Raw genomic sequence first — 13,130 nt, forward strand, 5'->3', positions numbered from 1 at the left:
CTACTCCGTGTCCCGAGGTTATATGTATATATAATTATAGTTGACATACAGTGTTATTCAACATCAGTTTCAGAAATACAATGCGTTGGTAAGGCCTCCACATCAACTATGAAGTGGACTCCCCAAAAGGGTATTGGTCCATCTACGCCAAGATCTTTAAAATGGCTTCATGGGTTACGTGTGGTTTCCCCTTGCCTTCTTTTGTTTCAGTTTGAAAGCTACCATGAAAGAGAATTTCATGGGGAACAATGGACCTGTGTGGACGCTTGCCCAGTGGAAACTCTCACAATGTGGGATCAGATTCCTTAGCACAGGGACCCAATCGTTAAGTTTCTTTTGTTGTTGTTAATGCCAATTGTAAACCCCCAGATATGCACACCCTTCTCAAAAAGAGATGGCTTAACTAGAGCGATTCAGTGGAAAGCAGTCATCTCCCCATGAAGCCTCCTTTATTAATGATTGTTATTTATATCGGGGACTGAGTGAAAATTGATCCCGTTTTAAGCAGGCATGGAATGCAGGTAATTTGAAAGTCTTGCCGTGGCTGGGTTGCGTGTTGTTTACATAGCTCTTTGGGGCATTTGGAATGGATGACAAACAGCTTTGTGCCTCTCCTTGCAGGACTCTCTGTCCCCCTGCCCTGCTCTCGCCCAGTCCCTCCCACCAGCAGGCACTTACTTGAGTTTATGTAGCCACTGCTACCGTGTGTCAGGCTCTGTTTCTCCAGCCGGCTCCCTCCACCCGTTTTAGCATAGCCATTGCTGGTCCCCCCTTCTGCAGAAAGAAGCAGGTGACAATGTATGGGTGGAGTCAGCCCGGAGAGTCCCCTCATTCGTTGCCCTTTGGAAGCCTTCCCTGGCTTCTCAACCATGACCCTCTTGGTTTGGGGTCCCTTTCCCATCTATACTGCACAGTGCAAGCTGCCATGCTCTTGTTTTGTTTGTTTCTAATATAAATGTCAAGAGCAAACATTCCACTCGATTTAAAAGGAATGTCTTCTGGGTGGAGCACAGCAAGTTGCTTATTAGGAAAATTTAAATATTGGAACAGTTAGAGTGATAAAAAGCTCCTTGAGGCCAGGGCCTGTGTTGGGCTTGCCTTTTTCAAATGCCTGGGCAGTGCCCTGGCCATGGCTGCCCCTAGAAGTGTTGGAGGGACGAGTGACAGCTCTGTGTGGCTGGTGTTCTGCCTGGCAGCCCATCATGCTTCAACCTTGAGTGCTGATGGTGGGATTTCCACCTTCCCACCCCTCGGTATGCCAGGCTTTCTGGGAGGTGTGGGGGTAACTTCAGGGCTCAGACCTCCATTACAGAATCCACTAAACATAAAGACCTCCAGAGAAGAGTGGACTCAAACAAAAGCCTGACTGGCGGCTCCCTGCTCCCACCCCATGTCCAGGTTGGATAAGATTTCTAACATTTTAGTGTTCAGATCAGGCAAATCTATAGAGGCAGTAGGTAGATTTGGTTTTCAGGGGCAGGGAAAATGGCGGGGGAGTTCCTGCCAATGGCCATGAGGTTTCTTTTTGATGTGATTTAAATGTTCTAAAATTAGATTATTGCAACAGCTGCACAACTCTGTAAATATACTAACAACCATTGAACTGTACATTTCAAACTGGTGGATTTTAATGGTATATAAATTAATGTCAATACAACGGTAAGAAGGAAAAGATTTTAGATATTTTGGATTTGCTCAGCTGGAGCATGAGTGCCCCTGGGAAAGGTTACATGTAGAGTCCTTTATATGTGACTTTTTGAGAAGAAAGCCTCCAGATAGTCACTTACTTGGTGGTAAGGATGTAAGTCTTGTAGTTACGGTTTCGGTGATAACTAGAAAAAGACAAAGAAAAGATGAGATCTTACGTAATGCACTAAAATCCCTTTATTTTGGCAAAGTCTAATATTGGTCATAGGCTCAGCACATTAAATTAGGTTCAACAGGGATTTTTGTATATCTGTGCTTTAAGGTATGTGATCTACTTCACTATCCATGAAAATATGTGCAGTAACAATGGGGCTTAATGTACCTGGAAAATAAGTTTATACCCTTTTGAAACCAAAAGTAGGTGGCTACCTGATTTGAAAAATGAGTTGTCCTGGCTTCAATGTTACTCATTTAAAAATTAGATCGAGTCAGTCCTGGATTTGCCTTTGAAGGAGGACCAGACCCTCAAGCCACTCTCCCGTGTCTCAGGTCACCCTTTCTTGCACTGCCCCTTCCAAATGGTCACCCACTCCAGCGGGGGCCAGGGCATCATCTTGGCTTATTTTGCTGTGAAGTGGATAATTACCTTGTACTTTTTAAAAATTAACTTGGGGGTGTCTCAAGAACATCCTAATTCATTCTAAAATCTTCAGGGTCATCCGTGAGTGTGAGGAGGTGCAGGAAGGAAGAGCAGTCGGTAAGTCACATTTGGTGCTTGGTGAAATCAAAGATAAAGGGACATCAAAGGCAAACTTGAAGAACCAGTCCCTTTGCCTCCTGAAATTGAGCGGTTCTCAACCTTCCTAATGCCAGGACCCCTTAATACAGTTCCTCATGTTGTGGTGACCCCAACCATAAAATTATTTTCGTTGCTGCTCTATAACTGTAATTTTGCTATTGTTATAAATTTTAATGTAAATATATTTTTGTTTTCCGATGGTCTTAGGCGACCCCTGTGAAAGGGTCGTTCGACCCCCAAGGGGGTTGCGACCCACAGGTTGAGAACCGCTGCTCTAGACGCCAAGTGATGGTGAATCTATGGAAGTCATAAAAGTTTCTGGTGTTTTTAAAAACACCAGTTAGAAGAAAGACCTCTTGCCCTCCTGAGTCACCCTCTCCCCTGCAGCAGCATGAGAAAGTGGTTAGATTCCCCCAACCCACAGTGGGGCAAATTTTGTCCTCTGACCGTGACCATTAGCACTACCTCCCTCTGTGTTGCACTTAAAGGAGCACCTATCCAGCTGAGGCCGCTGGTCTTTAAATGCTTTTCATGTTTGTGTGCTAACAGAGCGTGTGCATGCCCAAGTGTATGTATGTGTGGTGTGCACATACACATGCCTGTGGTTATGGGGGGTGAAAGGAGAAAAGGATGGAAGGAAACAGTGCAGGATCACTTTGAGCCGCACTCAGCTGTGCTGCTCACAGCGGCTCCACCCTACACCAGTCTGACTGCCCACCCCCTGCCCCTTCCCCCTTCACACTGCATTTTCCTAATGAGTTTGGCTGTCGTAGCAGGAACATGAGGTTATGAATGTAACAGAAACAGCATTCCAAACATAAAAGGAAATGGTTTTGCAGACTAAAATGACAGCTTGATTTGAATAATGGTCCCAAGCTTTCACTAAACCTTTAAGTGTATAGACCTTTGGGGCTCTTTGACACATAAAAATAAATTTTTTCTTAACCTAAAGTTCCAAGTCTGTGGAGCCAAAAATTTGTTTTTTTAATTGGAGATATATGAATGTCACAGAATAAGTGAAAGAATTAGAGCTGCTAAGGGGACAGTTTAAATGTCTTCGAAGTTATCATTTGGGCAGCTTCACAAAAGAAATGTGTCTGTTATCAGTTTTCAGTGTAGATTACAACCATGACACTAGTGTTATTCTAACTTTGTCTCTTCAATAATTGAGATATTATTCTTTTGGATTTCTGTTGCGTATCCCTAAGTAAGGAAATGGTTAAATACACTACGGTAAATTCATTCAACAGAGTATTGTGCAATCATTAAAAATGCTGGTTATAAAAACTATACATCAAACTGGCAGTTTTCATCCTTGAAACAAAAAAAGCAGAACACATTTTTACTCCAAGAATGTTAAAATAAAAATCCACAAAAGGCATTTCATGGAAAGGAATAAAGTCTGTTTAGGAATACCTTTAAAATGATAGTTTAAAAAAGGCAAAAAAAAAAAAAAAGAAAAGAAAAAACTTTCAAGATTTGGCCAAGGCTGTGTCAAAGGTGTAACTTGTGAACTTGAGTGGGAAGTGCTGTAATAATCTGCAAATAAAATTGGCACCATGTGCTATCTGTATATATTATTATGTTACATTTACTTATTTTTAATAAAGTTGCAGTCCTTTTTATTTCTTATACCTTAAAAAAAAAGAAAAGAAAAAAGAAAAAACTAAGTAAAAAGTAGAAAAAAATTACACAGTACTTGTGGTGAAATTAGGAATGAATTATTTTCTCTTTCCGGTTTTGTATTACTTTGATAATAACATATATATCATGCTCTTACTTCTTTCAGTGACTTCGGTGCCATCTCGTTTGCTTTTCTTGGTTACATCCATACCATAGCCACCTGTGGAAAAAGCCAGAAACCATGAAGGGCCATGCCTCTTACCATCATTTTTCCTAAGTATATGTCCCTGCTATTCAAGCTGAGAAACTAAAACCTGATTCCTAGAATTCAAAGCATAATTCTTTCGTGTGCATATTTTTTTTACATGCGTCATTCCTACTTCTTGTATCAGTTATAATAGAGAGTAATTTAATAGTTCCACTTTGTATTCTAATCCTTGTACAGGGATGTCATTTTTCAGGATCTAATTAAGCAGGTTGTCCCTTGCTGGGCATTAAAGGGCTTACACAGAAGATGTGGTGCCCTGACCTTTGACTAGAAAACCTCCGTTCTTTGCCAAAGTCACAAATAGCTGAAGGATATCTGTCAAAGTACTTAGTTACTTTCAGCTAACTCATTTTGATGTATCTCATAATGTTCAGTGTTCTATATGGAGCTCTATGAATATAATACATTTATGGTTCATTATTTAGAGTTTGGGTGTGAGAATGATGTTTGATGGATTGAGATCAGAATAAAAATCATTATAATGGTCATGCTTGTATGGAACTTCACGCTTTTCCCCGTATGAAACTTGCTCTTCATAACAAACCAGCCCTAGTATGCTTCTTTGCAGACATTAATAGGAAAAATAGATGAAGAAAATGTGTGTAAAATCTATTGAAATATGTAGGATAATACATATTTATACATGTTAGCCATGTTGTTCCTTCACTCTGCTTCTGGAAAGGAAAGCCACTGAGATCTTGTCCACTTGTCCTGGAGCTTGGATGGAATGGGCAGGGCTCACATCGAGGGTTTAGGCCGAAACACACAGAAGAGCACAGCAAGGATCCCCATCTCATCTGGGCTCTTTTGGCTGCAGGTCCCAGTCTCAGGTTCTGGAAGGACTTGAAATCTGGCTTTCCCTGTGGTTGTCTTCCCTCCACCTCTGAACCTTCCCTTCCTCCAAGTTTACTTTTTGGATGAAGTTCAAATTGGATTCTAGAATTCTGGGACAAGCCGCTTCTGCCCAGGATTTCCCCCTCGCTTGGAGAGCTCTCCTTTCAAGCTTTTTTGCCTGCCTGGTGACTTTAGTACCTAATGCCATCATACTTTTAGGGGCCCACAAAGTGTCTTAATTTATTTTTAAGATCAGTAGGAAAAATGGACGCAATCCAATCTGGGTTATATTCTTCCAATGCAGTTATAAACTAAATATAATTTTTTAAAGTTTTTAAAAAAATTTTATTTAAACAGAGGAGGGGTTCCAAAGGCAAAACTTCCCAGAGCCCATGAAAATCATAAGTGGCCCCCACTGAAAACCAAGACCATGTGAGACCAGCTGGTCAATTACCCGGTGTAATTAACCAAGACTGGCATAGTTAGCTTCAGGGCCTGGTCTTAAGTGCCAACTTCATGTTAATCGGAGTTTCTTAAGTGCAGCTCTAGGCAAGGAATGAGGCATCATGGAAAAACCTCTAGCTGGATCGGAGAAGCCACAGAAGATCTTTTTGTAGGTCTGTGTCCCAGAGCCAAGAGGAGAACTCCATAAACAGTTTAACAATGGAGTCCAGCCTCATTGGAAGACCAAATCTGACCTGTTATTGTCTGCATTCCAGAAATAACCTGTACGACTTATGTCAAACCTACATGCAACTGGACACCCTCTTTGAAATCCTTTATTTAAGCATTAATTGCCTTTGGTGCCTCTGAAGCCCCATTTCACCTTTTTTTTTTTTTTTTTAAACTGGTCATTTTGGAGATTAAACATTCAAATGCACCTGGCTGCTAATGGCGAGCCACCTAGGATGGCCCCTGAGTTGATATGAAACATCCTGAAAGGAACTGTTTATGACAATCCATGGAAACCTTCACTTCCCACAAATTATTGCTTATTTTGATCCTTTAATGAAAGTTGCTGCCGGCAGCTATACATTAGGGATTGGCTGAGTTTATTCCCCTTGTAGCATCAAGGCAGGCTGGTGACAGCTCCTTTTGGTAAGAATCTCACTGTCCAAGCAGCAAGACTGGCATGTGTTTTCTTGTTCTTTTTGTACCAGGAAAATAACAGACATTTCTCGGCCCCTCCATCTTTTTCTTAATGACAGAGCCTTGAGATCTGCAGGAAAAAGCCAAGGGTTCCCCAACTTCCAGAGAGCACAGAGAGACAGCTTACTAAGAAATCAGATGCCCTCCTTCAGGGCAGGGGGGCTCCTCACTGGCAGGTACCCTGGGGTAGGACATGCCCTCAGTGGGTGCAGGAGGTGGCCCCTTGCCTCTCTCTCAGCCTGAGCCCTCAGATGGCTATGTCCCATGGCCATAAAGAATGATTTCTTGGGCCTAAAATGTACAGGAATGAGCTCTGTTTACTTTGCCAAAGCTCTCTTCCAGACTATAGTCTGAAGTGGCAGGAATGTGTTGGGAGATGGGTTCCTTTAAACCAAATGTAAGAGAAAACTTTCTGTGAGTGAGTTATCAAATGGAAATGAGGGGTTGAGGCACAGACCTAGATGGAAATAATCCCATGGGATGTACAGTATCCCCACAAGACTTCCTTTTTAAATATTTTAAGTGTCTGTAATTTAAAAAGTACAACTAACATAAGGGAAAAGAAATTACATGCCTGGCAGGAGCCTGGCCCTGTTCCTCCCAGCTACATTCTCTAGTACGCTCTCCTCCAAAGACACTACTTAAAGGAAGTATACTCAAGTAGCATGCTTTTCAGCTTCTTGGATGCTTGGGCCACTTCACAGAACTAAGGATGAGCAAGTCACTGAAGTTCTCAATTTCCAAAGTATGCTATTTCCATCTGTAGTTCCAAGGGGCTGCTCATGGTTATTTTATAGTTGAAGATGTTAAGAATGATACCATGTCAATTTCTGATACAGGAAAACATAATTCAAAATCATTTTTCTACTTTGATGAGTGGTTTTTTTCTTTCCACTTCATTTAAAGGATGTCACATTTACCTAAAATTATTTTAATGATGATGTGGTGTAACACACACAAGCAAGAACAACCCCGCTGTTAGCAATAGTAAACCATGACATTGACCTTATTTTATTCTAAGGACTCATGAAACACTTGGTCTGTGATGCCTGATCCTGTGATGCCCAAACAGAGAAGCTAAGTGTTTTTCTCTCTATTTTCTATTTTAGGAATAGATGTTCTTATACTCTGCTAAGGAATCACAAGTATTTTCATAGCTCCTCTTACTCCAATCTCTGTACACTTTAAATTTTGAAACAATACAACAACAAGATGACCAAAGTGTGAGAAAACTCATCCATTAGGTAGTGATCTGTAAACACAGAAAGGCCAGGCAGTTTGACAGGCAAGAAAACCAATTAGTGTCCTGAGGTTGTCTCAGGAGTTTTGTCTCTACCCCAGCAATGGGTTTGCCCACTAGCTACATTTGGCATACTCCATTTTCATAGCTTGGGGGTGGGGGAGCTTGGGCACCAGTTTGTGATTATGCCCCATATTTAGCGCCATGTTTGGTTAAATCCTACGGCTGTTAATAACAACAAATGAGCCAAACCATGGAGACACAGATTTCTTTTGGTCAGGCAGTGTCTAAGAATGTGGTTAGTTCTTAGGTTGGATTGGTTTCATCAAAATAAAAAGTTCCTGTCTAAGCTTGAATCAGGACGGCTCGCTTTAATTTTCCTCACGTAAACCCTGCTTAGATTTTTGTGGGTGATTTAAAGGGGCTGAGAGTAAAGCAGGCCCTGGTTCTCTGAGGGAGCTGAAGTGCCTGCTTCCGTTTAGTTAGTTTTGACTTAGATCTGTGCCTTAGCTCTAAGAGAGAGCATACAGGGGCGAGAAGGAACAACTCTGCTTTTCAAATGAAATTCTTTAAAATCTCACTACATTTTACCGCCATAACAAATCCAATGATTAAGGCTACTGATTAACGGCTTCTCAAAAGAAGTGATATGCCAGGGGCTTTGCCTACATTTCAAAAAGTGAAGTAGCAATTTGTCAGCTAGCAGTTAATGTGGTCCTGAGAGACACCTAAACTGGTAATTTTCACCCCAAAGTGATTTTGGGGGGCCCAACTTGGCCAGTTAAAGTGTACACACAGACAGAATTTTCTTCCTTTCTTTTTTTATTGTTCTAAATTTGACTCCAGGAAATTCCTGGATTAATTATATCATTTCAGCTATTTCACTTTACTTTAGATTAGGGAAGCAGTAATTTTAGAGTGTGATAAACAACAATGTTTGCCTAGCCTCTTGAGCTTAATCAGAGCCTGCCAGCACAGAAGCCTGGGCAGCTCCAGGACTGCTTCTAGAAGGCCCCACTCACCTACACTTGAACTTCACCTCTGAGCTGTTTTCTGCTGTCAAGGGGAGAGAGAAAAATAGAGGGAGGGGGGAAATAGAGGGAGGGAAGGAGAGAGAGAGAGAGAGAGAGAGAGAGAGAGAGAGAGAGAGAGAGAGAGAGAGAGAGACAGAAAGGAGAAATTGAGATCTAGAGAAAAGAAATTATAATCTCATCATATTCTAAATAAAACAACTGAACACAAGCTATTTTATAATACTGAAAATAATGCAAAAAACATCTGGCCACTAGAGCCCAGTTATCTTAACTGGCCTTTTTCTTCTCCTTCCCACTGATCAATCTTTCTTGTTGCTCCTCTAAAAGACCTACCCTAAGCAGAATGCATAACCAAAGTAATCATTTATAATCAATCACTTCAACAAGAACACTTGAAACTCAACAACTTCACCTAATTTTCTCCAACATTTAAGTTCTAAATGCCAAACCTCAAATCAAAGCCTCAGGAGAAGGGGAAAGAAAGGTCAAATTCATCCTGTTACTTACCTAGTTTGAGATTTTGAAGGAATGGGAAACGACTTTGAATAAATCCCCCCGCTGTCTTCCCCTGACGTTTTCTTCTAGAGGTTTGCAGTGCCCACTTTCTTTTTTTTATCCAGACCCAGCCAAGGTGTGTTAAAGCTGAGTGATCTTTCAAAAATGTTCACTTCTCCTTCTCTCCCCCTTGTTTCTTTCAGTTCTTTGCTTCCAGACAAGTCCTGACAAAGGTGTGTCTTGGTTTACAGCGTTACTCCACCCTTCCAATTATCTGACACTTGCTGAATTAAAAAAAAAAAATCTGCCTCCAGGAGTCAAACTTTATAGGAGGCAGAAAGTTTCTCCTACTTTAGGTGCATTAACCATTTATAGGCGTATGGGGAAAGAGGAACAAAGGTTCAGCATAAAGGAAATTTCCTTTTATTGCCTCTCCTTTCGTTTTACAGCCAGAAAACTGACACAGCTTGGTATTTCCTTTCCTCACTGCCATGGGAATGGTCAGAATCCCAACTGCATGATTTGTGGTTTAGCTAGCATGTGGGGGTCAAGGTGCCATAGGTGTGGTCACGGTGCCTAAGCCCTAGAAAAACTGTGACATTGGCAGGGTTTATATTCAAGACCTGTTTCCCCTGTATATGCCTTTGCCCTGTTTACCCCATTCTGACCCAAGTTAGGCCAAAGGTCAAGTCCACCTAAAGGGAAACAGTAGGTGAACTAATTTAGAATAAGATGTTAATGATTGAAAATGTGAAGCAATTGGTGGCATAGGAATTCATTTTTTAAATGAGGTAACCAGATATAGCAATACAGACTCCAAAGAGTTACATGTTAGTGACAGGATTTCAGGCATGTAGCCACTCAATGGAGAGAGAGATTGCTGGGGAGGGTTAAGGATCTTCTTGCCCCTTGAATCAGCAACCACGTAGTCACCATACACATGTGTGGCCTCCCAGAGGCTGTGTAACTCCAGGTGCATTCCATGGGACAATTAGACTTCCATAGAGGGTCAATTTGCACCAATCTATACAATTCTCATGAATACCTGGAGAGCATCTGGCTTTCCAGAACCCCTAAAGACTAGCTTGAGATTCTGACTCTTGGTGTAGATAATTTGTCAAGTCTGAACTTGGAACTCACTCAGGTGATTCTTTGGAGCCATAACAATTTCTCAGGACCCAATGTCAGGTTTGTATTCCCAGTTCTGAGTCATCATTCCAAGACCCTGGAGCAGAACAATGGAATTCCCGCAGCAGAACACTCATGTATGTTGGCACCCTGCTATTGTGGGCACTCAAACCCCACGGAGGGGTTTGAGCACCACCTGTAGTGTTTTCACTCCAAAGCTCCCAATATTCTGCTTTGGAGTCACACACTTCAGAGCCTTTTCGATCATCTAGAATGTACCACTATGGGATTCTTGCTTCCTGGCATGTTCCTGCCTTCCCCACATAAATACTCAACATGTTTGCTGTCAATCTCATAGGAGAAAAGCATTGAAGAATCTGAAGACAGAGTATGAAATTGACATAACCCTGCATCATTCACTCACTTATTCATTAATTCATGAATTAAACAAAAAATACATTAACTACTGCTTGAAGCCAGACATTGAACTATATTCTGAGAGTTCAGTGGTGAAATATAGATACATCCTTTGTCCTTATGGAGTTCACAATCTAGTGGAGGATGATAGGCCTTAAACAATGTATTATTCTGCTAGGACTGCGGAAACAAAATTGTGATGTCTTAAACAACAAAAATTAATTTTCTCACAGTTCTGGAGGCTGGAAGTCCAAGATCAAGGTGTCAGCAGGTTGTTTTCTCCTGAGGCCTCTCTCCTTGGCTTGCAGATGGTATCTTCTTGCGGGGTCCTCACATGACTTTTTCTCTGTGTACATGCATCCTTGGTGTCCCTCTCTATATGTCCTAATCTCCTCTTCTTGTAAGGACACTAGTTACTCAACTTCAGTCAGATTGGATTAGGGCCCATCCTAACAGCCTCATATTAACTCAGTTAGTTCTTTAAAGGCCATGTCTCCAAATACTGTTATATTCTAAGGTGCCAGGGTGCAATGTGAATTCTGGAGGACAAAATTCATAACAAGTTATGTACATAACAAACAATTATGTACCAATATATAATTAAGAATGTGATAACTATTATAAAGGAAGAATTCTGGATTTTATGAAGGAGTAGAAGAGGAGACGTATCCTAAGGAGGGACCTAAGAGAAAGCCTTGCTAAGAAAATGACACTTAAACTGATAGATGAAGGTTGAATAGAAATTATACAGGTGAAAGGAGGGGTTGAGAGAGTCCTAATCTAGACAGGGAAAAGAGTGTTTGAGAAAGCTCTGAAATGGAAAAAGCATGGTGAGTTTGAGGAAGAGTGATGCCAATATATTTGAATGCACTAAGCCAAGGGAGGGTGGCAGTGGAAGAGAAGCTGGAGAAACAGGCAAGGGCTAGATCATTCAAGGTTACATAGAACGTGGTAGGGAGGTGTTTTTTGGCAGCTGGCAAATGTTCTTAAGTTGGCATTAGGGAACAACTCTATATAGGCATGGTATGAGTGTTTGGATTATTGAGAAACAAGAGAACTGAAATTCTAAGGTCGATTATGTGCCAGATATTTTATATACATTATCTTATTTAATCCCTACAGCAACTCTAAGGGGGTTGTGCTGCTATTATCTTCATTTTATAGCTGAGAGAAGTGGATTTCAGAGAAGTTGAGTAACCAGGCCAAAGATCTTACATCTAATAATTGGCTCCGGAGAGGGGAGCAGGACTGGAAAAGGAGTTGTGGAATGGTTGATCTTGCATACATGATAAAGCCTCCTAAGAATCCCAGTAGTGTGGGATGGGGAGAGCTTCCACATTGGTGAATGTGGATGTGCTCCATCCACGTACTTGGAGGGTGACACATCCCAACTCCATGGGGATAGAAGCTCCTGCACTCAGGACCCTCCTGGACCTCACCCTGTGTATCTTTTCATCTGTATCCTTTATCATATCCTTTCATAAACTGGTAAATGTAAGTGTTTCCAGGGGTCCTGTGAGTCATTCTAGCAAATAATCAAATCCAAGGGGGAAACGGTGATGGGAACCTCAAATTTGTAGCCAAATCAGACAGAAGTTGTGGGGAACCTGGGGACCTACTACTTGTGATTGGATTCTGAAGTGGGGGGCAGTCTTGTGAGGCTTGACCTGTGGGATCTGATGCTATCTCCAGGCAGACAGTGTTAGAATTCAGTTAAATTGTAGCTCGATAGTGTCACAGAGAATTCTCTTGGTGTCACAGAGAATTGGGGGAACCCCCACACACATATCTCGTGTCAGAAAGAAAGACACAGGAGGAGGACTGGGAGGTGTTTTTCTGTACAGTGCAGAGCTTGCATTCCACTTGGCTCTTGAACCCTTGTTTCCCACTGCCTGTGTATTATTAAGGTTTAAGTACGCCCATAGCTTTGAACTGAAAGGAAATAGGCAATATCAAACAGATCAGGCTGGGGCAAATGACAAAGTAAATAAGAACTAAAACCATCTGAACAGTGGAGATATTTTCTGTCACAGCATCATGATGTTGGTATAATTTATTGATAGTTTTAGATAAAACTCTGTATTAGGAGTTGGCAACAATAGACCAATCAATTATTCAATTTGTGTAACTACTAAAAACCAAACACGCTAACCAACCTCTGAATTCAGCATGGCTGTTTGTTTCCTCCCCTTGGGTTCCTATCATAACACTGACATTCTCCAGGAACAATGGAAAACCCAGACCCAAAATAAATAAACCCCAAAGTAATACATTCAGGATCCTCTAAGCTAATTCAATAGATAGTAAGTCTGCATGTTCGTGCTCCCACATATTTATATGTGCATGTGAATACTGATTATAGAATCCTGCACTAGGCCCTTCGGGGAGAAGAAAATGAAAAGAATCTAAGTGCTTATATTCTAGTTTCTCAAGCGTTCATCATTGTTTTGTGCTTGGCAAAATCATTTATAATAAGACTTATCTTGGTACATGGAG

General features: G+C 41.4%; 1 protein-coding gene across 1 annotated transcript in view; it reads right to left on the bottom strand.

Annotated features, from left to right (window-relative positions):
- COL17A1 (collagen type XVII alpha 1 chain) overlaps positions 1 to 9,334 on the bottom strand; it is a 54,551-nt gene extending 45,217 nt beyond the window's left edge. Inside the window, exons 1-4 of the mRNA XM_019636285.1 lie at positions 9,102 to 9,334; positions 4,227 to 4,289; positions 1,788 to 1,832; positions 679 to 774 (exon numbers count right to left, since the gene is read on the bottom strand). Coding sequence (XP_019491830.1) covers positions 679 to 774; positions 1,788 to 1,832; positions 4,227 to 4,278 — 193 coding nt within the window. The 5' untranslated portion in view covers positions 4,279 to 4,289; positions 9,102 to 9,334. The remainder of the gene's footprint in view (positions 1 to 678; positions 775 to 1,787; positions 1,833 to 4,226; positions 4,290 to 9,101) is intronic.
- Positions 9,335 to 13,130: the final 3,796 nt, after the last annotated feature.

Source organism: Hipposideros armiger, unplaced genomic scaffold (assembly GCF_001890085.2).
Source record: "Hipposideros armiger isolate ML-2016 unplaced genomic scaffold, ASM189008v1 scaffold_28, whole genome shotgun sequence".
NCBI lineage: Eukaryota > Metazoa > Chordata > Mammalia > Chiroptera > Hipposideridae > Hipposideros > Hipposideros armiger.